The 25,888-nt window shown below is 45.2% G+C and overlaps 1 protein-coding gene across 1 annotated transcript in view; it reads right to left on the bottom strand.

Annotated features, from left to right (window-relative positions):
* The window catches only part of TDRD7 (tudor domain containing 7), a 128,753-nt gene that overhangs the window by 25,538 nt on the left and 77,327 nt on the right, over positions 1-25,888 (bottom strand). Inside the window, exons 8-14 of the mRNA XM_024203146.2 lie at positions 18,966-19,152; positions 17,029-17,140; positions 6,519-6,721; positions 6,276-6,410; positions 3,785-3,868; positions 3,202-3,336; positions 2,373-2,483 (exon numbers count right to left, since the gene is read on the bottom strand). Coding sequence (XP_024058914.1) covers positions 2,373-2,483; positions 3,202-3,336; positions 3,785-3,868; positions 6,276-6,410; positions 6,519-6,721; positions 17,029-17,140; positions 18,966-19,152 — 967 coding nt within the window. The remainder of the gene's footprint in view (positions 1-2,372; positions 2,484-3,201; positions 3,337-3,784; positions 3,869-6,275; positions 6,411-6,518; positions 6,722-17,028; positions 17,141-18,965; positions 19,153-25,888) is intronic.

Here is a 25,888-nt window from a genome sequence, read left to right on the forward strand (position 1 = left end):
CCCTCCTCCTCCTCCCTGCCGGCAATGGCCCTTGCGAGGGGGAGGGGGAGCGGAGCAGAGCCGAGCAGCAGCGTGCACACAGCTCCGTCGAGCAGGCAGAGAGAGGTAGGAACGGAGCCTGGGGGAAGGGGGTGGAACAGGGCATATCCCTTCCAGCCCCTTGCCATGAGCCGCTCAGGGCAGGGGGCTGGGAGCACCCCCACGAGCTGAGCACCCCAGCCCTCTGCCCTGCACCTCCACATACACCCTAGCCCTCTGCCCTGAACCCCCCCCACACCTAGCCTTCTGCCCTGCACCTCCACACACCCCAGCCCTCTGCCCTGACCTCGAGTTGCCCCCAACACCCAGCCTTCTGCCCTGCACCTCCACACACCCCCAGCCCTCTGCCCTGACCGAGTCCCCCCCAACACCCAGCCTTCTGCCCTGTACCCCCACACCCCCGCAGCCCTCTGTCCTTACCCCTGCACTCCCACACCCCTAGCCTTCTGCCCTGCACCCCCACACCCACCAGCCTTCTGCCCTGACCCCTGAATCCTCCCACACCCCCGGCCTTCTGCCCTGTACCCCCACATCCCCACTGCCCTCTGCCCTGACCTCTGAAACCCCCCTCACACACCCAGCCTTCTGCCCTGACCCCTGAACTCCCCCCCCAGGTCTGGGGTCCCGGCTGTCAGCCAGCCGGCGTCCCGGCCACAGGCCCTGCTCAGCCCGCTACAGGCCTAGGTGAACAGAACCCCAGGCTGGAAGCGGGCTGAGCAGGCTGGCGGCGTAAGATCAGCATTTTAATTTAATTTTAAATTAAGCTTCTTAAACATTTTGAAAACCTTGTTTACTTTACATACAACAATAGTTTAGTTATATAATATAGACTTAGAGAGAGACACCTTCTAAAAAACGTTAACATGTATTGCCGGCACGTGAAACCTTAAATTAAAGTGAATAAATGAAGACTCAGCACACCACTTCTGAAAGGTTGCCTACCCCTGAGCTAGACTCAGAGTGGGGGGCAGGCTCTGCGCATGCGTGGCCGGTACGAGTATTGCTACAAAAATCTCCGAGCAAAGGCGCAGGCACGCACCAACACCTGGAGTGGAGCACCCACAGGGACATCTCTCGAAGAACGGATCTTGTGGTCATTGGGCAGTTTGATCGAGGTCTGCGGTGCCAGTTGTCTGCACAGAACTAGGACAGCACACAGCGGGAACATACACAGCCACACATTTGACGACATAATTTTACAATATCTACATATGCCAGACTAGACCAGCAGTATTTTAAATGTGCAGTATTCAACACTAAAGCAGACAAGAAAAGGAAAAGCTACAAAGTGTGCCTCTCAAAAGGTACACTCATGGTGGTACTCTGTAATGAAATTAGGGGCAAGATTTTTCAGAAGATCCCCTGTAATGTACTAATTATATCAGACTCTCTGAAGACTTTGACGGGTGCTACCAGACAATTAGGTAAGTAGGTCACACTACAAATGGTTGACGTCTACTCAGCATATTCCAAAAAAATATGTGAGATGAGTCTGCAAATGGACTGTACTAAATTAAACTACATTGTGTTAGGGCTTATCTACTTGGCTAGTTACTACACTGCAAGCCAGGGTGCGAATCTATAGCACACCAGTTTGCTGTGCAGTAACATCTGGTGTGAACACTGCTATAGCGCAGTGAAAACCCCAGAGTGTGGCTTAGTGGAACTTTCACTGCGCTGTAGCAGCGTCCACATGGGACGTTACTGAGCAGCAAGCTGCCGCACCGTAGAGTCACAGCCTGGCTTGTGGATAGTGACTTGTCATGTAGAAATAAAAGCAAATAAGAACTAAAAAATTCCTCTCCTAGCCAGCTGGAAGAGTTACCTCCACCTGAGCAGGGTCATCCACCCACTTCCTTTTTTATGAGGCGGCACGACAAGAGTTTTGCTTTTTTCTTGCCCTCATTTGCTGGTAAAAAGGAATTATACCGAGCTAGCACAGGAGAATTTGGAAGGAGGAAAATTCTTTGTCTTCTTTAAATGTAGATTCCAAGTATTGTATAAAAAATATTTGCTGGGAAATGCAAGCAAATACACTTTATATCGAATGTATCAAAAAATGATCAATTCATACAGAATACAAATGTTATGGGAGGTTACAAAGCTGTACATTGTCTCGTATAATAGCTTTTCAAACAAAAATAATGTAGGTAAACATTTTTAAGCCTGAAAGAATTTTATTTTTTGTATCAAAACCTGCATGTCTTATGGAGGGTGAAGGTACCAAGTTCCTGTAACTTTATGATGACATTTTATTATAACTCTTCATTCACATTTCAATCCGGTATTCCATAGTTTATTGAATTTCAAGTGTTTGAGATATTTACATTTACCTTAATGCTGCAATCAGGACAATTTAATACTGTATCTCTCAGCCACAATACAGCATCTGGAGTCCACATGCCAATGTTACGGGGAAGATCTGCTAAACAGCACTTCATAGCCTAAAAGACATGGAGTATGTTAATGGTACAATTTAATTACATGATGATGTTGTACTATTGAAGTTTACCTGCACAGAAACTACGTAGTTTATTACAAGCTTTAACTCAGATGGATTAAAAGATATATGGTATTAGAAGAGTGAAAGAAGGAGTCTATTATGCTGTAAGTTACTTCAACCACTAAGAATGTGGTGGTCTCCAGAATGGAGTCCCTTTACCCATACAGTAAGACTACTGCCACAGCCTTCTACTGTTAGCACACAAGAACATAATCTGTATTCATTTAAAACTGTACACTATAAGACGTTAGCGTGCACAACGCAACATTAATTCTAAGGCTACATGTACACTGTGCTGAAGTGTGGTCCACAAGGTGTGTGAGAGAGAAGAACTGCAGAGGGCACCCAAGTGTTTTGTGTTAACTGCTGTTTGGATGCTGCTGGCGCAAATTAAAAGGTACATAAGTTCACGTTAATGTAGTCCTGTTTGAAAGAGGATTATGTTAACATGAACTTTGGTTCCTTTTAGTTTGCGCCAGCAACGTCCACAAGAGGCAGTTAGCAGTTCACACCCCTGTAGACCATAGTGCAGAACAGGCAATCTTAAAACATTTTAAAACCACAAATCATTGCAGAGCACACATTAAAATTATCAAGACTAAGACATGGCCAAGAGAGGTATTGAGGCAATCAGCTTTACTTAAAAATGATGTTTGTACCTGGGGTGGTACTGCGATTATTTCTCTCAGGAACTGTGATGGAATATCTCGAAGCTCTGATACTTTTACAGATGCAACTGTTCCAGTATCCATGAACTGCACATCTAGTGCACGACTACTGTGAACGCTTGTTATCTGAAATGAGAATGCGAGTGGTAAGGAACTCGATACTAGCAAGAGATGAACATAGTATCTTTAAAAAGCAAATTAATATTTTAAGGAAATGGAAGAAAATATGTTGTCATGCATTTTATGATGCTATGCTTGGTGAAATGAAATATGTTAAATGACAACACAAAAACAGTAGGTTAGACCTACAGGGATCTATTCCACATTCCATCAGCTACAGTAAAAGATTACTTATGTGTGTTTACTATTTGAGTAAGTAGCCAGTGTAAAATGATACACATGCCATCATCAGTGTCAAAGAATTCAGATGATGATGATCCAGATTTTAGCCAACCCCCAGACCTGCAAAAATAGCAGATGCTATGTGGGAAATCAAAGAATAGCAGCAATTTTCAGTTGACACATGAAAGTTAGTTAGTGGTAAAAAAACCAAAACCAACAATCTGTTTCTTACCTCCACACGTGCCCATTTTCCTTTACAAGGGAACAAGCAGATTTTGCCACAGAAAGGTAATGAGATGAAATATTCAGGTGCCTGCTGTGATAAAGAAACAAGGGTAAATAAGTCTGTTTTTGAAGTTTTTTTTGTTGAAGAATGGCTACTCTTAAATCTGCTATTGAGTGTCCCTGAAACAGACTTCAACGAGAAACTGCTGAGCTACAATTCATTTACAAACCTAACACCATCAATTTGGGCTTGAATAGGGACTAGGAGTGGCTGGATGGCTCACTACAAAAGCAATTTTCCCTCTCTTGGTATTGACACCTCCTCCTCAATCATTGGGAGTGAACCACATCCACCCTGATTGAATTGGCCTTCAACATTGGTTCTCCACTTGTAAAATAACTCCCTTCTCTTCATGTGCCAATATCTGTAATTTTCACTCCATGCATCTGAAGAAGTGGGTTGTAGCCCATGAAAGCTTATGGCCAAATAAATCTGTTAGTCTTTAAGGTGCCACCGGACTCGTTTTTGTGGATACAAAACTAACACGGCTACCACTCTGATACTTAAGAAGTTTCTGTTTATCACTTTGGATCTAACCTAAGGGATTTAAAAAAAAAAATATTCAAGGTTATATTTCCAGGGAGAGAATGAGCACCAGAGCTGCCCTAAACCTTGATAGGCAGAGCTGGAGAAGGTTTAAAAACTGGTCTCCTCCTTAACTGCACTGCTTTTTACTTTGCTGTGACATGTGGGTCTTGCAAGTGCCACGGTGGGCTTGCATCTCACCTCTACAAAAGCCATGCCCATCAGAAAAGTCAGACAAGAATGAGAGGCACAAGGGAATCTCTGGGGGGGGGCGGGGGGGGGGAGAGCATCTTGATCGCTTATATGAGCGGAAAACCTATTGGGTTGGTTGTAAACAGTTCTTATCCAGAGAAGCATAAAAGTGACAGACCAAGAGCAGAGACTACTACAAGAGATGGTTGCAAAAGCTTCAGCAAGGAGACTAAAACAAACATTCATCAAGCTTTGTATTAGAATGTCAAGTACCTTCAATATCCTGGAGCCAAAGGGGATGACAATGAAATCTCTCCTCATTTCCATCTCAGCCCATTACATATTTGAAAACAGATGTAACCCACATGCTTTATAGTGCATTTGACTGTTTGGCATAAAGAAAGGAATCACACATTTCTGTTTGAATACTCTGCCTGCACATCTGCAAAGACTAGTGCAGAGCAGAGGGACTCACTAAGAGAGGGACAGAAACATCCAGAAATAGGGTGTGGCAGTTGCTACACATGCTCAGTAACTTTTTTAAGAAGCTGTATGAGATGTTTTCATTTAGGGCAAACATTTGAGAATATAGCCAGATTCTGAGGGGAAAGGTTATAAATACAGGAGGTAAAGATAGCCTTGTGGACTTAATGGCTGATCCATACAGGACCAAAACATGTCTGCTGCAAGGGCTGTGTCCCTATCCCTGTACCACTTAGGACACAGGTGAGTGCTAGTCCAGCTTTCCTTATTAAGGAAGCCGTCTATTAAATAATGTTTGACTCCACTGTAGTGTGTTTTACAGACCTAGAGGGACGATCAGGGAAGGGAGAATGTGTCACCCCTAGTGGCTACAGAAACTATGGAACCTACATTTAGCTATTAGCTAATTGAGTTAAACTGCAACCTTGCTCCAGTTAAAAAGAAAACAGGGCAGAGCTCAGTGACTTGGCTTACCCGACTTGGCTAGTGGGGGAAAAGCTAGTGCTTTACAGAATGAGCGTCTTAGAGATCCAGGGACTGGATAGTGGATATGCTGATCCCAATATCTGTGTCACTGTATCGATACAGACTACAGATTTCTGTCTCACCAACAAGGGAGCCAGTCAACTGTTAACTCAAGGGTTGGAATGCTGCTAGCTGGTAGGATCCCCAGACTTTTGTTTGCTGACAAGGCTCCAAAGCGTTTGGCTGCAACTCAGCTTTTTCCATTTTCAAGCTCAGAAGAGTGCAGATGACACACTATATATATCATGATCTGTCTATAAAGACCAAAAAATCACCTGAGAGAATTAGAGTGTTTGTGTGCGCTAACGTACAGAAGTGTAACCGTCATGTTGAAATCTTGTATTTAAATATATAATAGCAACAAAGTGGGGAAGTCTGAATGAGAGATAACAGGAAATTTACTACATCCAGTTTACTAGCTTTTGTTTAAGAAGTTATGAATAAGTATTCCAAAAACTATTTACAATAGCTTTTGTGTTTATTAAATGTTTTACTAAGAAATTGTGTGGTACTCTGAAGCTGGCTGGGAACAGTTATTAACAGCTACAGTCAGGGTTTTAGATAACAGCCCTGTTTAATACTACTAATGCTTTCTGAAAAGTCCTGAAAGATCAAATTCCTGCTCTGTGCCTCAGTAAAGAGTAAGGCTGAGATGCAGGGAGTGTAAGACAGTCAAAAATATTACCTCAGCACCTCCCTGCTCATTACACACCTTGTACTGGAAGTAGTCTTCCAACTTTTGCAAGATCTCGCAGAGTTTGGCTAGGCCCTTCGATGGCACCTGGCAATATAGGGTTCCGTCAGAGCAAACGTTGGTTACTCTAACATTTGTATATAAAGCATCTGCCTGCAACAAAATATTTGAAGGAAAAAATTTAACGAGTTTCTGGTATTGTACTCCTTCCCCATGATTTAACACTTCAGAATTTTAAATGAACAAGTCATAAAATAGTACCTGAAGGTGTAGTTCAAAAGATTTGTCACACAAGGCCTTCAGACAGGTGACGTTGATATTTATATCATCCTCTCCTGATGTGTCATACAGAACAACAAGCGGAATATCACTCTTTTCCAGTATTTCCACAGCGAATATCTTGCCACAGGTTTCTGATTCAACAACTTTCACTAAAACAGGATCATCACAAAAGACTTCCAGCCCTGTGAAATAAGCAGTTCAGAATTTCCACCCATCATTTTCCCTGAAACTTCCCACAGGGAAGTGTAGTATCTCTGCCTGCGTTTGGGAGCTCAGCTCCAAGAATCAGAACACAACAGGAGATGTACTGTATTTGTAAAGAGACCTCCCCCTAGTTTGCTGTAACATTTCTTCTTTAGTGTAATTTCGCCCCCCCCAAATGCTTTTGTATCATACACTTTCAAGACTAATAAAGGGGATTTGTAAAGGAAAGCAATATGCCAAAGTAAAAATATTCTCCATGGTCACTCATGGCCATTTTCTTACACAAAAAAAATCACAAATGCAAGTTACAGTAGGTTCTAAGTTTTAATTGCCCTATAAAAAGGGAAAACACAGACCTGGAGCTCTCACTGTGGGAGACAAGATTGGCTAAGGCCAGGAACCAGTGTGGGCTGCTGTCTATCACAGCATCCCTGAGGAAGGGAAGAGTTTACATTCTGTGCATTTACTTGGGATTTTGGGTATCCTGGAAGGGGTGGAAGGCTAAGTCCCCTCAACCTGGAAGGCGTTAGATGCTGAGTGGAGCAGTGGGAGACCAGAAATGAAGCACAGGCAGAACCACTGCCACACCACAGGTCTCTGTTGTGAAGAGTTTACAATGTAATTTAAGATATGGTGAGAGGCACAATGATCTTGTGGCGAAGGCAACTGGACTGGGATTCATGCCTGGATTAAATTCCGAGGTCTGCCACAGGCATGCATGACCTGGGTCAAGTCACTTCAGGTCACATTTACAGACGTAAATAAGTGACTAAAGATGCAGACCGTCACCTAGTAGAGCTGATCAGGAATTTTTCCAACCAAAGAAAGATTTTTTTTTTTTTTGGTTGAAATTGAAATTTTTCAGATACATATTGTTTCAACAAAACATTCATTAGAAAGGTTTCTCAGGTCCAGGATGGAATTTCTGGACAAAAGAAAGAGATCCCCTATCCCCAAACAGCAAATAGCCAAACGGTTAGGGCACTCATTTGGATGTGGAAAACCCAGGTTCCAGTCCCTAGTCTGCCTAAACCATGCTATCGGCCATTTTGGAGGATAGAGGCCACTCCCACCCTATCTTTGCCTCCCTATCCCCCCATCCCTTAAATTTAAGGAGTCTTGGGTTCCCCCCACCACACACACACACACACTGGAAGAAGAACAAGTGTCAAAACCTCCAATCTTCTCATGCAACAGAAAAAATGGTTACTTACCTTCTCAAGTGCTGTTCTAGATACACTGCAGGCACATGTGCCTCCTGTGCACTGGTGCTGGAGAGTTTTCCCTAGCGGTATGCATAAGGGTGACCACACCCCCATACAAACGGCTCATGGTCTGGAGTGACGGTACACAGTGCAGAATCACCCCTCCTCTAGTTCCTTTGCACAGGAAGTCAATGGTAGACTGATGTGTCAGAGGCGGCGGGTAGGTCATGAATGGACATATCCAACACGTCTCAAAGAACAGTTACGAGAAGGTAAAGTAACCGTTCTTTCTTCGAGGACTTGCATGTGTCCATTACATTGTTGGTGTCTCCCAAGCTATTACCCCAGGCAGTGGGGCCTGGAATCTCATCGAAAGACGGACTGAAGGACCGCTTTCCCTACATTTGTGTCCTCCCTTGATGCAGCAGACAGTGAATACTGTCTGGTGAATGTATGAACGGAAAACCATGTTGCTGCCCTGCAATTGCCCATAATCGGGACATGAACCACAAAGCTGCTGACGTCGAATGTGCTCTAGTCGAGTGTGCTACGAGCTTGTCAAAAGACATTACCTCTTTTGCAGCATTACCAGCAGCACCATAATGCATTATCCATTTCAAAAGTCTGAGTTGTGATTGGTTGACCCTCTCACACACTGTGAGAAACAAAGATTGAGAAAGAAACTTGAAAGGGCTTTCTCCTATCCAGCTACAAAGCTAACAATCAAGGAATGTGGAAGATGTGGAGTCTTTGTTCGTCCTAGTGCATATGCAGCTTTGGGAAGGCCAATGGCAGGTAGATAGACTGATTCAGAAGGAAATCCAAGACCACATTCAAAAGGAACTTACAGTGTGGCTGAATCCTGCCTTGTAGAAAACTGTGAATGGGGAATCCGTGACCAGCGTATTCAGTTCTCCCACCCTCCTAGCAGAGGTGATGGCCACTAAGGCGGCTACCTTTGCCGACAGATATAGAAACAAGCAAGCAAGATGCTAAGGCATGAAAGGAGGTCAATAAAAGCAGACAACAAATTTAGATCCCACAAAGATGCTGGGTCTCTCACAGGAAGAAACACTCTCTAAAGCAGTGGTTTTCCTACTTTTTTTCTGGCGAACCAGTTGAAGAAAATTGTTGATGCCCGCGACCCAACGGAGTTTGGGGTGTGGGAGGGGCTCAGGGATGTGGTGCAGGGGTGAGGGCTGTGGGATGGGGCCGGGAATGAGGGGTTCAGGGTGTGGGGGGGGGCTCTGGGCTGGGGCAGGGAGTTGGGGTGCGAGAGGGGGTCAGGGCCCTGGGCTGGGGGGTGCAGGCTCTGAGGTGGGATCAGGGATGAGGAGTTCGGGGTGCAGGAAGGGGCTCTGGGTTTGGGGAGGGCTCAGGATTGGGGCAGGGGATTGGGGCGTGGGGTGGGGGTGTGGACTTACCTTGGATGGCTCCCAGTCAGCGGCGCAGTGGGGGTGCTAAGGCAGGCTTCCTGCCTGACCTGGCACTGTGGACCACACTGCGCCCCGGAAGCAGCCAGCAGCAGGTCCAGCTTCTAGGCGACGGCGCGCAAGCGGCTCAGTGCAGCTCTCGCCTGCAGGCACCACCCTCCCGCAGCTCCCATTGGCCGGTTCCCAGCCAATGGGAGTGCGGAGCTGGTACTCAGGGTGGGGGCAGCGCGCAGAGCCCTGTGCCCCCCCCCCCGCCTACGAGCCGGACCTGCTGCTGGCTGCTTCTGGGGCACAACGCTGTGTCAGAAAAGGTAGGGACTAGCCTGCCTTAACGGCTAGAGCTATAATCATCATGGGTCGCGGGCATCAACAATTTTCTTCAACTGGGTCGCCAGAAAAAAAAAAAAAAAGTTTGAAAACTACTGCTTTAGGGCATTGAAAAATCAGGCAGAGGTCCCGTTTGGGGCCAGTTGTTGAACCAGAAGAAACAGATTTATTTAGGCCCTTAAGAAAGCTGGCTGCTGTAAGGTGGCCAAAGACTAAGAAGCCCTGGATGGGTGAGTGAAAGGCTGTGTTAATGACCATGTACTCTGATACTGTGCCTATCGTCAAAGAAACAGGTCTCTCTAGCTGGCAATCCAGGATCTTGGAAAGCATACCTTCTGGTGCTTGAGAAGATAGGAGGGAGCACCAGGACAGGAAAAGCATCCACTTTTGGAGGCAAGTCTTGTGAGTACAGACTGGGCTTTCTACTGGATAAGAGAACTGAATGAACGCTATTCAAATAGGTTAACTCCATGCTTGAGAGTCATTGAGGAACCATGCTCTCATATTCAAGGAGGAAGGGTTGTAATGAACAAGGGTCCCTGAGTTGTGTTAACAGATCCTTTGTGATCAGAAGTTTGAGGGGTGTTATCTCAGAGGTGGATGAGGTTTGAGTGCCACTCTGCCAAGCGGGTGCTAGGATGATCACTCTTGCTCCCTTCTCGATGCAATTTGAGAAGGGTCTTGAAAATTAATGAAATAGGAGGCTAGGCATAAAGAAGGGACCTATGCCATGGTGTTACTAGGGTATCCCCTAGAAAGTCATGACCATGACCTCCCTTGAAGAACAGGTGACATTTTTGTACGGTTCAGGGTGGAAAAGAGGTCTACCCCAGTACTGTCAGATGCTGCAGAAGATGGTCCTTGAGCTCCCATTCATGATCCTGTCAGAAGTGTCTGTTCAGGGAGTCTGCAGTTGTATTCTGGTAGATAGACTGATGATATTTCTACCTGATGGGTGATGAGCCTGTTCCACAGCCTTAGTGACTTTGCATAAGGACTAGGACCTTGCTCCACGTTGTCTTCTGATATGGTACACTGCTGTCCTGTTATCTAGCATTACTCTGTGTCATATGAGGTCTATCAGTCAAAGGAAGTGTTGGCAAGCCTATCATACTGCTTATAGCTCCAAGATATAGATATGGAGCACAGATTCCTATGCTGACCATGCGATTGTGCTGTCTCCCCATTAGATGAGTTCCCCATCCCAACAGACACCCATCCATTGCAAGGGTTTTCCAAGGCGCTGAATGCAAGAATGGGGTTCCAACACAGACCTTCTCTGGATCTTTCCACTAGGTAAGAGTCCAACACCTGCTGAGGCACTGTGATGCTTTTGGAGAGGCTGTGTTTTTTGGGGGTATACACTGTTCTTATCTGTGTCTGGAGGCACCTGAGGTGCCTCCTCACGAGGAGTCACGTGGCCGAAGACTTTTAGGCAGGTCCTCACCTGTTTGCAGGCTGCACTGTTATGCTGAGATTAGGTTGTACAGGGTGGAGAGTCTCTGCTTGGGTAGATAGGCTCTTGCTGTTGTGGAGTCGAGTAGCTCCGATAAATAGAGTCTGTTCTCTAAACCTGAGACAGTATGGATTTTCGTGGTTGATGCGAGTCCCAAATATTGAAATAACATTAATGCCCTTTTTGCTTCTTGCCTATTGAGGTGACTGGCCCTGGAGAAGCCAGTCATCCAGATATGGGAACACGGATATTCCCCACTGACGTAGACAAGGGGCTACCACTACAAGAATCTTTGTGAACACCCGCAGGGATGTGGAGAGTCTGAAGGGGAGAAATCAACATTGATAGTGATCTGCCCCAATCACAAAACTTGGGAAATGCTTGTGTGAAGGGTGGAGGATAACAGAAATGGGCATCCTGAAGGTTGAGCACAATGAACCAGTCTCCTGGATCTAAGGATGGAAACACGGTGGCTAGTGTCACCACTCTGAAGTGCTGTGCTAGGACATCATTCAAGTTCCTGAGGTCGAGGATCGGTCTCCGCCCTGCACTTTTCTTGGGAACCAGGAAGTAACTGGAATAGAACCCTCTTTTGGTGAACTCTGATGGGGGGACTGGTTCTATAGCTCCCAGAAGAAGGAAAAGTGGATCTCTTGCTTTAAGAGTTCCTTGTGAGAGGGATCCCTGAAGAGGGACGGGGGTAGGGTGGGAAGGAGGAATAGAATGGAATTGTACAGAATAATCACTTTGACTACCTCCATTATCCACTTGTCTGAGGTAAGGTACCCCCAAGCAGGTAGGCAACAGGATAGTCAGTTTCCAGAGGAGGGGTAGTTGCACAACCGTTAGTCCAGGGAAAAGGCATACTGAACTCGATGCCCATGACTAAGGTGTCAAAAGTGTCTCAGGAGGAAGGAGCTGACTGGATATAAGAAGGGCTTGGAGGTCCGTTGGTCTTTCTTCTGAAAGGATCTGAGTCTTAGGCCCGGTCTACACTGGGGGACGGGGGGAGAGGGAGGGGGAGGAAAATCGGTCTAAGTTACGCAACTTCAGCTACGTTATTCACATAGCTGAAGTTGACGTACTTAGATCTACTTACCGTGGTGTCTTCACTGCGGTAGCTTGACTCCTGACACTCTCCCGTTTACTCTGCCTACGCTTCTCTCTCTGGTGGAGTACTGGAGTCGACGGGAGAGCGCTCAGCAGTCGATTTATCGCATCTTCACTAGACACGATAAATTGACCCCTGCTGGATCGATCGCTCCGGAGGTAAGTGTAGACATGCCCTTCGGAAAAGTATGCTGATGGTAAAGGAATAGTCTCAATCTCTGAGTGGTTTGAGATCTACTGAATTGTTTTTTTGTTCCAGGCACATCAATCCCCAGTGACTGCAATGTTGCCCTGGGCGTCGGGGTGAGTCCTTGAGCATGGGGACAGAGAATCCTGTTTGCTCACTGAAGAGCTTAGGCCCTTCGATGGGAAGTCTTTCATCATGTTTTGAACTTCTCCTGGAAGTCCTGAGGATTGGTACCAGGATGCTTTTCTCATGACCACTGCCACAGCCATGCATCTGGAAGCTGTATCATCAGCATCTAAAGTGGCTTGCAGAGAAGATTTCACAATCAATTGTCCTTTAGTAATAAGTTATGATAGACAGAAATTGATCTTTTTGGTTTTGTGGCAAATGCTCAATAAAAGGCGTAAACGTGGAGTATGTATTGAAATCATATTTTGCCATCAAGGCCTGGTAGATGGCAATGCAAAATTGGAAAGTGGCTGATCAATAGTTCTTCCTTCCCATCAAGTCCCGCCTTTTAAATTCCTTATCTGATGGCGAGGACCTATATCGAGTCCCACAGTTACTCTCATAGGTAGCCTCCACCATAAGTTCCTTGAAGGTCTTGAAATCATTTGCACAGGAGGGAGGGGGTGGCATTACTGCCTCATCCAGAGGTTAAGATGGACTTTCCAGATGGAGATGAGATCTCCTCTGGCCGAGACTCCTATTCCTCTTATACATCTTCTGGTACCAGAGAGATGTGCAGAACCAAGGTGTGCTGTACTAGAGGATGTTCTGTAGAAGCAGGTGGGTATTGGTGCTTTCTCCTAGGCATCCAATGAATTTGGTCACTGTAATGGCCCCATTGGGGAGGTGGATAAGGAGAGGGACCCCAATGATATTCATAATCTCTGGGCCTACAATGTCTGGTAGGTTCCTCATGCTCGTCTTCATGCCAGGGGCTCATAGGCGTAGAGTACTAGAGTACCGGGAAAGATCCTTGTACAGAGATCTGAGTCTGAGGAGTCCTCCCCTGAATTAAGTGAGGGGAAAGCATGATGATATGCTAAATAGGTACCAAAGAGTGGAGGTGTAAACCAGTCCCAACATGTTACTTTTGTGGCAGTACCATGGAGATGACACTTTTAGATCCTTCTACAATTGACAATTCAGGCTCATCAGAGAAAATTTCCTCTGAAGAAAGGACCTGGAAAGAGGCGGAGGGCTCTGATATCCTTCACCTAAGCTAAGATGGTACTAGTTAATGAGATGGGGGCTGTTGCAGTACCAGGATGGTTGTAGTGTCCTGTCCCCTTTCAGAGGTACTGCGAGATACCGGTGTTGGGATGTGAATGATAGCCCGATGTGTCTCGCTATTTCACAAGGGAGCGGATGGTGCTGCCTCAGTAGTTGCTCTTGTGGTAGACACATTCAAGAGGGGCTTCTTCCCTGGTGCTGGACTCAGTAGGAGCCTCTGCTGTACCCTTAGAGGGATACGAGGTCTCATGTGGTGATCTGCCCCTCTTCTTCGTTTCCCTGCTGGGAGAAGAATGCCTCCTCCCTTTTGAGGTCTTATTGTTCAGAGCGGCAGACAAAGCTGCAACAGTCTGTGATGCAGAGGCCGATGTATAGGGGAGGGAAGTGAACCCTTCAGGAGCCAAGGCATGCTCCATTAGTATGAGCTTCATTTTACTCTCCCTGTCTTCCTTGGATCTGACCTTAAAACCCAGTCAAATGTTAGCAGGGTTGTGGGAGTCCCCCCAAACACAACAGGCAGCTAGAGTGTCCGTTGCTGTGGGGAAAGAACCAGTGGCAAGTTTCATAGGTCTTAAACCCTGGGGTTTTGGACTTAATCTTGTGTTGGAGTAGAATTGTTAACACAACAAGAAGGGGAAGAGCCCCCCCTCTTCTTCTTGACCAACACAAAATAAAGTGGAAGAAAGGTATAATGAAACAGAATTAAAAGAAAAGCGACAAAAACAGTAAAAACAAAATACACAAGTTAAGGCAGGAAGCCAAACAGCAATAAGTAAAACTCTCCGTCTTGAGCTGCAGGCTGTACAGAAGGCACTGAGCGGCGGCAGGCTCATGCCTCCCTATATGCCCTCATTCAGAGCACGATACACTGTTTTGCGCAGGCGTGGGCCCACAAATACTAGTCTGCAGTCTCTGGTTGAGAACTCACAAATGCAGGCACATAGTGCAGTGAAGCACGCATGGGGACATATGCTCAAAGAAGAACCAGGCTGTTTATTCATAGGGAACACAAAAGGTTTCAACTAGCGACCACAGATGGTAAGAAGGAACTGAGGGAAAGTCTTCCAAGTTCAAGGAGTTCACCTGCAGGAGGAACCACCCCTACAGGTACCACTAGAGAAAACTCCCCAACACTGGTGTATGGGATGCACACACAGACACACGGTGTAACCGACATACACAAGCACTCTAAGACCTTGTTTTCTGGCCAGACCTAATGCCTAGTAAGATTTACAAGAGGGTCTAAACTCCCATTTAAGTCAATGGGATTGTGATCCTAACAGCTGCTCAGTGCCCACAGGCAATGGGTTCACTGCCATGTAACAGCAATTCCTATGAAGCCTGACAAACTCACTACACCTTACACGTTGCTGTCATAACTATCTCTAAATAATGTTGTGTGAGATATCAAATGAAAGCCCGTGACACACTGGTCTTTAATATCACTGTAAAAGGTATGTATTAACACTGACCCAAACAAAGGGAAAAACAGGGTTTCTTCCAGACAAGAGTTATCAATCTGTCTCTAATATAAATTAAGTATGGTGATGCCAGAGACAATGGGCAGTTCATTTGCCTCTGAGGTAAACACCAATTACCAGAAGGATGAGGAAACAGCATGGTGTCAGCACACCAGAGTCTCACCCCAGGGGGTTATCCTGACTCTTGAAATAAAGACAATGGAACTTTGGGGAATATAAGGAGAAGCAAAATGGCATCTTGTTATCCATCACTTAGGGGACAAAGGGGCGAGTGCTCTTTGTATCTCTAAAGAGTGGAAACCCTGCCACATGGGTGGGTAATGCTGAAAGGCTGCTTGAAGTAAGACGCTTACTTTAGTCAAGGCTATAACCCATTACGTTTTAGAGAGAGGTTGGGTGAGGTAATATATTTTATTGTACCAATTTCTATTGATGAAATAAACAAGCTTTTGACCTTATACAGAGCTCTTCAAAGTAATCTCGAAAGTTTGTCTCTTTCATCAAAAGAAGTTGGTACAATAAAAGATACTACCTCACCCATCCTGTCTCTAATATCCTGGGACCAAAATGGCTACAACAAAACTGCAAACAAGTTAAATTTTAGTCACTTAGAAGCATGTTAGCCTTTTGTTTTATTTGTAACCATTTTGGTCTACTATTCTTGTGTGGTATCACTTAAATCAAGTTTTTGGTTAATAAACTTCTTTGTTTTATTATAAGCATATATCAGTGCTGTTACATTAAACAGAGTGTGAATTCCCAGTTAAATCAAACAAGTGGTGTGCGTGTACACACACACACACACACACACACACACACACACACACTCTCTCTCTCTCGAGCAGACTTGGTAATTTCTGCGAGCGTCCAGTAACGGGATGGATACTGCAGGGAGACACTTCTGGAGGGTTCAGGAACTGAAGAACACAAAGGGTTAACCTATGAGGCAAAGTTAGAACAGAAATCTGTGGGTCTGGCTACCAAAACCGGAGTGGGAAGGAGTTGTTGTAACTCAGTTTAGCACCAGCAGATTCCTTTTATGCTGAGGCAGAAGGGTAACAGGGTGATTTACAATTCTGGATATACCAAGAAAGTGTTACAGGGACATAGGTATTTAACCTGCTTAGGGGTTTTTGTAAGTCCTATTAGGTGTCTATCTGCATCTTTAGGAGATTAAATACCTTTGTAAGTCTGACCCTTAGTCTCTCTGGGCCTCCGTTCCCCATATGTAAAATGGAGCAATGCTGCCTTCCTTTCTCTCCTCCTGTTTTTGTCTGTGTTGTCTACTTAGGCTGCAAGCTCTTTGGGACAGGGACTCATACCATGTGTCTATACAGTGCCTTGTATAATGGGGCTCCAAACTTTGAGGGTCTGGAAGACCTGCCCAGCAACATAAATAAGATGCAACAAGCAAGTGTAATAAAAGGAATGAAGGAGGGAGGGAGAATGAGAGTAACTAGCTTTCTCCATTAAAAAATAAAATAAATACTAAGAAAACCAGAGAAACTTCAGCTGATCTCTTTCTAGTCTTAAATCAAGCTTCGACCATGAAATATACATTCAAGATCCCTCTAGAATCAAGAAACTAATTTATTTTCTTCTGGTAAAACAAAAGCCTTTTGAAAACAGACTCAGCTTTAATAATCTAGCCAAAATAACAGATCAAATTAATGTTTTTATTTTAACTAGATTCCTCCCTATTCCTGACCTTCATTTCCCAGGTTTCTCTGAAGTAGGCAGTAAGGTTTTTGGGGTAAGGGCTCTTTTCCTGCCCCAACCTCTATTAAGTTACAGGCAAAATTATGGTACTAGATATTTAATAATTCTCTCAAAAAAGTTCCTCTTACCCGCTAGTTTACATTTTGCAGCTTGGAATGGAAGCAAATAGAAGCGTCTACCTAGTTTGTACACTTTGTTGTTTTCAATAATCTCACTGAAGCCATAATCAACATAGCATACCTAATAATTGAAAGAAAAGGAGAAACATTTATTTTTCATATTACAAGTATGTTAGTACTATTTTAATGATTTGTCCAGAAAACACAAACTTGGTGGACTTATTTAGTAACCACATTTTTATATAGCCAGCTGTTAACAAAAATCTGTTTCTCATTAACATGGTATATAATTTGCAATACCATTATATGAAAATTCTTCAAACTAATAATGTCAATAAAAAAAAAGTTTAGAAAAAGTGCTCCACACCCTTTTTCTCTTTCCTGAAATCACTGGAAGATCAGTGCTAGCTGTTCCTTGGAACATCAGCACTTCAAAGGGTACAAAATGATAGTGCTTTCTAGTACATATTGCCTCAGAACGGTACAGAAGATGGCAGTAAAGTGGTAATTCTGAATTTTTTGGCTTTTGTGGGTTTAGGCCAGACCCTTTAATAGTATTTCAATGCAGTTCTAGGTATTTCCCTTTTGTTTTTATGAGAATGGAACCTTTTTGAGTCTCATTTCTGATAATTACATGGTTTGAGAATACAGCAGACTTCATATCATCTCGATAAGTAAATTGCTTAGTCAGTGGGAGAAAATGGCTGATGGTGGTTGGAACAGAAGAAGCTATAGTGATGCTTTGTAGCAGCTTATACAGATGGTCTCTTGTTTTTCTGAACTACACACTGCACCATGCTAACTTCTTGAAGATCACCAGGCTCATGGATAGCGATTTAGAAGCCTTTCTGAAAATCTGATGTGCAAGCCAGACACTCCAGAAAGCCAGACTTCAACAAGAAATCTGGAAGTGATACTTCAGAAAGCAGGCTGTTCTTGCAATGCACCATTGGCCTTCCTACTGTGCAAGCCAGTGCAGTTAGCTGTAATCTGGAGAGAAATCAGAGGCACATTAGCTACTATTGTCCTTGCAGTTTTTCTGCAGCTAACACTAAAGCCTTCGAATACTGGACAGATTCCCTCATCTCATGATTTCCCAGCTGAATGAGAACTCACACAGTTTTGGAACAGGTACTTAAAACTGCGTGTCTCCACTAAACTAATTTGTGAAGTGGAGTAGTATTAGAAGTGTGTTTAGCAGATCTTAGTGGAAGTATGTCATGCTGACTAGGGAAGTAGAGACTGCAAAAAATAAAAACCTACAATTTAAGGTTAGTTAGTATAACTACATAGTGACACTAGACATAAAGGCTTGAAATTTTTCTTAAAAACTCTTCCAGTTCAGTCATGTTCTAATTCTCTAAAAGTAGAGCCACCAAAAATACAACTGTGACTCTAGAGAACAAAGAACAAGAAAAGAAACTGCAGCAGTGTGAAGAGTTCAATAATTTCGTTCAAGGTATTTTATTAACCAGCACGCTGAGTATAATAGCAGGAATACCCAGTCAGTGTAAGTGAGCCTAAGCACTAGTGTTACGCTGCAAAAAACACAGTAAGGATAGACTTGTGGTAACTACACTAGGACTGGACTCAGAAGATCAGCATTCTACTTATCTATTGGCATTTACATTCTATATCTGGAAGATGGAGATACTACTTCCAAGTTTCATAATGATGCACAGGATACATTAGTGTATTAGAGATACCAATGAACACAGAAAAGCCTAAAATAAAAATGAGGAAAAATGCAACAGACCATTTACTTAAGCTGCAATGCTGTAATTATTTTAAAAACCACACTGTTTTTTTCATATAATGAAGAGCAAAAGCAATTTGTTGCTGAGTACTGCAGAGTGATTCTGCTGTGATAAATGCACAGATATTACCTGTATTATTATTTACACTAATTCTTTTTCACAAAGTGTCAGAATGGAAGAGTTGCTTGCCTTTATTCTATTGTCTTCCACTGAAATTATCTGAGCACGCAACCAGGCATCTTCCTCAGCATGTACAGCGACAAGTTGTCCAATGCTTACAGACTGCATTAGCAATACTGTGGGATTCTGATTATAATATTCTTTCATCTCATCTTCCATTAGTTCTTGAGCAGCAGAATAGTCTTTGCCCACGTACCTACAGTATGTCAGGGGAAACAAATCCACCAAAGGGGTAAGTACAGCAACAGAAAAGTTGAGCAGATGCAAAACAAACAGAAAAGCATACATGTAGATTTTTAGTCACATCGGTATCTGAACTTTCCCTCTCCAAAAATGAGGATACAGAAACAGTTATAGTTCCCAGAGAAGTAAAGAATTTAGTAGTACTATCTGAAGCTAGATAAGGATCTAATGAGATCCCCAATATAACTGCGACACAAATTGGATTCGATTGTAAATATCCAAAAAGAAAATTGCTAGTGGATCAGTCCAATACCGTAAGGGATTTTACAGTACTCTTTAGAACCTGAACTTTTTCAGTGAACGTCCCTAGCACTTCTGGTAGTGAAGGTATATTTCATTTTATAAGCTGAGTGGTGTCTGAAGTCAGATATGATGCAACCAGGAAATTGGAACTTATCTTTGAAACTTTAAGGGACTGTGACCCTCCACAGTCATGGAAACATTAGTTACATCAGTGTGATTTCACCAAAGTTAAACTTTGTGCAAAGGAAATTTTCCCCACACGAACCTCAGGGAAACTAGAGCAACTTTAGGCATCAAACTTGCCAGACCATCTGCTGCAGTCTCTCTCCTGGATCTCCAGACTTGATCCCTAATAGTAGGCTGCTGTCCTCGTTCATCCCTAGACAATTTGTTTCCCAGAACAATCCATTCTTCAACTGTCAGATTCTGATCTCCCTGATTGCCCCTCCATCCATTTCCCTTGGCTGTAACTTGTGAGAAAAGTGAAGTTATTTTCTTTAACTGTGGTTAACTCTAATCCTTTACTCATTATCATTCATGTGCTAGTCCAGCTGTTACTGTGCCATCAGCTGTCACACTGCTTCCTTTCACTTGTCAGTGGTAAAATGCAGAGCTGCAGTCTAGTAGATAGACAGACTGCTGCAGCAGCCCAGCTATAAAGGCAAAGGTTATATAAACCCAAACCAAGGGTGGAAGAGTGCCAAATTTCATTTAAAAACTGTTTAAAATTATGCCATATGATCACTCAGGACATTCTTGCTTAACTAGTTTCTGGCAATATTCAAATATCCTATTAACAGGGTATTAAATGATTTTGTTTTCTCAAAGCTGGTGAAGTATCATATTAAGTTTATACCAGGAGAGAGATTTCCTTTTCCTGATTCTTTTAAAGCTATCTTTACATAACATTTACTTAGATTGCAGAATCACAACACTCCACCATATGCTAGGGTGTCCAACTACGTTATACATTACAAAGTATTTGCTTTGTATTCAATGTAATTCACCTTTGTAAAGAGAGCCCATTATACATCAAGCCATGAAGACAGGAATTATTGCATTTTTAGCTATAGTTCATTTCAAACATGAAATTCACTTCATTTTAAAACTGAAAATGCAGCTCCATTTTTTAAATGTTCACTATAGCAGTGCACCCCTACTGTGTTTCTTCCAAAATAGTAAACTAATAGAATCTATCCATCTATCTATATTATATAAAGAGAATCAACTTGAGTGATCACGAGGCTTTAGCTTCAATGAGTGAGTTTTTCCCTAAGGTAGGGTTACCATATTCAAACATTTAAAAAAGAGGACACTCCACGGGGACCCGGCCCCACCCCCGGCCCTGCCCCAACTCCGCCCCTTCTCCGCCCCCATTCCAACCCCTTCCCCAAAGTCCCTGCCTCAACTCTGCCCCCTCCTCTGAGCACCCTGCATTCCCCCTCCTCCCTCCCGCTCTGATCTTGGTTGGGGGTTGCTAAGTGCTTCCCTGCTCCCCACTCGCCCCGCAGCCCCTATGCCCGTGCCTGCCCTGCTCCTCCTCACCCTGCAGCCTCTGCACCCCCCCGCCCCTGCAGCCTCTGTGCCCCCTGCTCCCCAATCGCCCTGCAGCCTCTGTGCCCCCTGCCTGCCCTGCCCCTGCAGCCTCTGCACCCCCCCGCCCTGCAGCCTCTGCACCCCCTGCCTGCCCTGCTCCTCCTCGCCCTGCAGCCTCTGCACCACCTGCCTGCCCTGCCCCTGCAGCCTCTGTGCCCCCCCGCCCCTGCAGCCTCTGTGCCCCCTGCTCCCCACTCGCCCTGCAGCCTCTGCGCCCCCTGCCTGCCCTGCCCCTGCACCCCCTGCCCCTGCAGCCTCTATGCCCCTGCCTGTCCTGCTCCTCCTCGCCCTGCAGCCTCTGCGCCCCCTGCCTGCCCTGCCCCTGCAGCCTCTGCATCCCTCCGCCCCTGCAGCCTCTGTGCCCCCTGCTCCTCCTCGCCCTGCAGCCTCTGCACCACCTGCCTGCCCCTGCAGCCTCTGCACCCCCCTGCCCCTGCAGCCTCTGTGCCCCGTGCTCCCCACTCGCCCTGCAGCCTCTGCGCCCCCTGCCTGCCCTGCCCCTGCAGCCTCTATGCCCCTGCCTGTCCTGCTCCTCCTCGCCCTGCAGCCTCTGCACCCCCTGCCTGCCCTGCCCCTGCAGCCTCTGCACCCCCCCGCCCCTGCAGCCTCTGCACCCCCTGCACCCCCCCGCCCCTGCAGCCTCTGCACCCCCTGCTCCCCACTCACCATGCAGCCTCTGCGCCCCCTGCCTGCCCTGCCCCTGCAGCCTCTATGCCCCTGCCTGCCCTGCTCCTCCTCGCCCTGCAGCCTCTGTCCCCCCCTGCCGCCTCTGTCCCCGTGCTCCCCACTCGCCCTGCAGCCTCTGCGCCCCTGCCTGCCCTGCCCCTGCAGCCTCTGCACCCCCTCCGCCCCTGCAGCCTCTGCTCCCCCTGCCTGCCCTGTCCCTGCAGCCTCTGCACACCCCCCCCCACAGCCTCTGCTCCCCCGCTCACCCGTCAGAGGGAGAGCTGCGGGCTCCACGTGGAATCAAACACTGCCGGCTGCTATGTGGGGGAGGAGGGAGCGGGGGAGGGGGAGGGACTCTGGCTGCTAGAGGCCCTAGTGGCTGCGAGCGGCTTTCAATCAGGCCAGGTGTCCAATCAGCCGCGCCGCACTCCGCATGAGGGGAAAGGGGAAAGCCCGGACATTTCTACTTGATTAGAAATCTCCCCCAGGACGGCCATTTAACACTGAAAAAGCTGGACATGTCCAGGGAAACCCGGACGGATGGTAACCCTACCTAAGGGAAAACAACAAAAGTTACTAACTATCCTGCTAGAAAGAGTTAAATCACATACACGTATCTATATTGTAGGATCTATACCTGTAAATACATGCATATACCAACCTACCTATGGCGGCAATATCCCCATGAAGAAGTTTATCAAGCACTTTAACCACCTCACTTGCATTCTACCCACTACATCATGCTTGCTAGGACTATTTCTAACAATGCAAATCTGAATATCTTAAAATCCCCATCCAACTGCTTCAACTTCTATTCTACCCTGGTTAAATCTCACACAGCAGGGTATCATCCAAGCACCAATCTAAACTAAACAAAAGAATAGCAGAGACACAGTCATGGTCCAAGTAAATAAAAGAGGAATCTGATCACATTGATTGCACTGCAGCCAACACCATCTCACTAGCTTCCCTAGTCATAGAATCATAGAATATCAGGGTTGGAAGGGACCTCAGGAGGTATCTAGTCCAACCCCCTGCTCAAAGCAGGACCAACCCCAATTAAATCATCCCAGCCAGGGCTTTGTCAAGCCTGACCTTAAAAACCTCTAAGGAAGGAGATTCCACCACCTCCCTAGGTAACCCATTCCAGTGCTTTATCACTCTCCTAGTGAAAAAGTTTTTCCTAATATCCAACCTAAACCTCCCCCACTGCAACTTGAGACCATTACTCCTTGTTCTGTCATCTGGTACCACTGAGAACAGTCTAGATCCATCCTCTTTGGAACCCCCTTTCAGGTAGTTGAAAGCAGTTATCAAATCCCCCCTCATTCTTCTCTTCTGCAGACTAAACAATCCCAGTTCCCTCAGCCTCTCCTCATAAGTCATGTGCTCCAGCCCCCTAATCATTTTTGTTCCCCTCCGCTGGACTCTTTCCAATTTTTCCACATCCTTCTTGTAGCGTGGGGCCCAAAACTGGACACAGTACTCCAGATGAGGCCTCACCAATGCCGAATAGAGGAGAATGATCGCATCCCTCGATCTGCTGGCAATGCTCCTACTTATACAGCCCAAAATGCTGTTAGCCTTCTTGGCAACAAGGGCACACTCATAGAATATCAGTGTTGGAAGGGACCTAATTTGATGGTGTACAGCTTTCAAATTAATTCCAGTTCTGCAGTTTCTTGTTTGAGTCTGTTTTTAGAACATAAGAACATAAGTGATCTCTCTCCTGCCATCCATCTCCACCCTCTGACAAACAGAGGCTAGGGACACCATTCCTTACCCATCCTGGCTAATAGCCATTAATGGACTTAACCACCATGAATTTATCCAATTCTCTTTTAAACGCTGTTATAGTCCTAGCCTTCACAACCTCCTCAGGTAAGGAGTTCCACAAGTTGACTGTGCGCTGCATGAAGAAGAACTTCCTTTTATTTGTTTTGAACCTGCTGCCTATTAATTTTATTTGGTGACCCCTAGTTCTTGTATTATGGGAATAAGTAAATAACTTTTACTTTTTGAAGTTTTTTGTTGAAGAATTGCCACTTTTAAGTCTGAGTGGTAGCCATGTTAGTCTGTATCAGCAAAAACAATGAGGAGTACTTGTGGCACCTTAGGGTATGTCTACACTACGGGATTAATCCGAATTTAGATAATTCGAATTTGGGAAACAGGTTGTATAAATTCGATTGTGCGCGGCCACACTAAGCACATTAATTCGGTTTTTAACCACATTAATTCGGTGGTGTGTGGCCACACTACCCCATTAATTTTAACCACATTAATTCGGTGGTGGCGGCCACACTAACCTTAATTCGAATTAACAAAATCGATTTTGGCGCTACTCCGCTCGTTGAGGTGGAGTATAGAAATCGATTTAAAGCGCCCTTTAATTCGAACTAAATGGCTCTGTTGTGTGGACGGGTGAAGGGTTAATTCGAATTAACGCTGCTAAATCCGAATTAATCCCGTAGTGTAGACCAGGCCTTAGAGACTAACATTTATTTCGGAATAAGCTTTCGTGGGCTAAAACCCATTCCATCGGATGCATGCAGTGGAAAATACAGTAGGAAGATTATATATATGTATATATAAATACAGTAGGAAGATTATATACATACACACACACACACACAAAACATGAAAAAATGGGTGTTGCCATACCAACTATAACGAGACAAATCAATTAAGGTGGGCTATTATCAGCAGGAGAGAAAAAAACTTTGGTAGTGATAATCAGGATGGCCTATTTCCAACAGTTGACAAGGTGTGAGTAGCAGTAGGGGAAAAATGCTAAGCCATAAAAATGTTGGCATACTGTGGGGCCATGCGGGTATCCATAGCACTGACTTGAAGGTATACATTGTCCTCACCCACAACTATTTCACATTTGGGGACAAAGTCAAAGTTCAGCCACCAGGTTTGCCGTGACATTATTGGGGATACTGTTCCTGACGGTTTGTGGACATCTTTGTGTGGAATGTTGGTGTAGAGGCTTCTACATCCATTGAACAGTATGTAATAAAGACTGGGAGTGGATGGGTCACTACAAAAACTAAAAACTAATTTCCCCCTACTGTTACTCACACCTTCTTGTCAACTGTTTGAAATGGGCCACCCTGATTACCACTACAAAAGTGATTTTTCCTCCTGTTGATAATAGCCCATTTTAATTGAATTGTCTCGTTAGAACTGACCCCCACACTTGGTAAGGCAACTCTCATCTTTTCCCATATGTACTGTGTATATATATCTTCCTACTGTATTTCCACTCCATGCATCTGATGAAGTGGGTTTTAGCCCACAAAAGCTTATGCCCAAATAAATGTTAGTCTCTAAGGTGCCACAAGTACTCCTTGTTGTTTTTACTGAATCTCATGATTGTTACAGTGGCTATGAAATCTTAAATCTAAAAGAGCTACTAAAATAGATATTGAATTCATCCAGAACAAGCAGCCTTAGCAACACCTAACAGCAACTGGAACAGAACTCTGGTCAGCTCAAATAGGATTTGAAATGTATTGAGAGCATCCTGTACAACTTAATTCCCACTTCAACAATACCTTAAGTTTAATACACATCACATACTCTAATGAAGCCAATTTTGGAATGGAGGTCACTTACATCTGAGATCAGAAGCAAAACAGTCATCACTTAAGTAGAGTATAACACAACATTCTCCTCCATCTCCTCTGGGTCAGACATAGGGAACGTTCCTCTGACAAACCACAGGCAAGTTCAACTGACAGGGGAATGAGCTGCTCAGTCACAACCTGAGCCTTCAGGGGAGGTGCTGCAGTATGTACAGGCAATGGAATAAGATTAGCTATAGAGATTTCTGCTTCAGGTTGGGAATATGCAGGGCTACATAAGCTGTACTAGAAATGTAACTTTTAAGAACTAGAACAGATATGTGATGGAGGAGCCTACACCCCAGAAAAACTTGACAGAGGATACAGGGCATATAGTCAAAGGCAATGACTTCAAATTTTGAATGCAGAAAACCACATTGATAATCAGGGCCATCAAGCAGTCCTGATCGAGAAGAGGAGTAAGTAGTTGGTGTGGATGTCTGCGTGTGTGATGTCCCAGAGCGCCGGGAGCAGGGCGGAGAGCCCGGCCGGGGCTCTCCGCTCTCCCCGGCGGCCAGAGCACCGGGGGGAGGGCGGCGAGCCCCCGGCGGC

Source organism: Terrapene carolina, unplaced genomic scaffold (genome assembly GCF_002925995.2).
Source record: "Terrapene carolina triunguis isolate 2854851 unplaced genomic scaffold, T_m_triunguis-2.0 Scaffold94, whole genome shotgun sequence".
In the NCBI taxonomy this organism is placed as follows: Eukaryota; Metazoa; Chordata; order Testudines; family Emydidae; genus Terrapene; species Terrapene triunguis.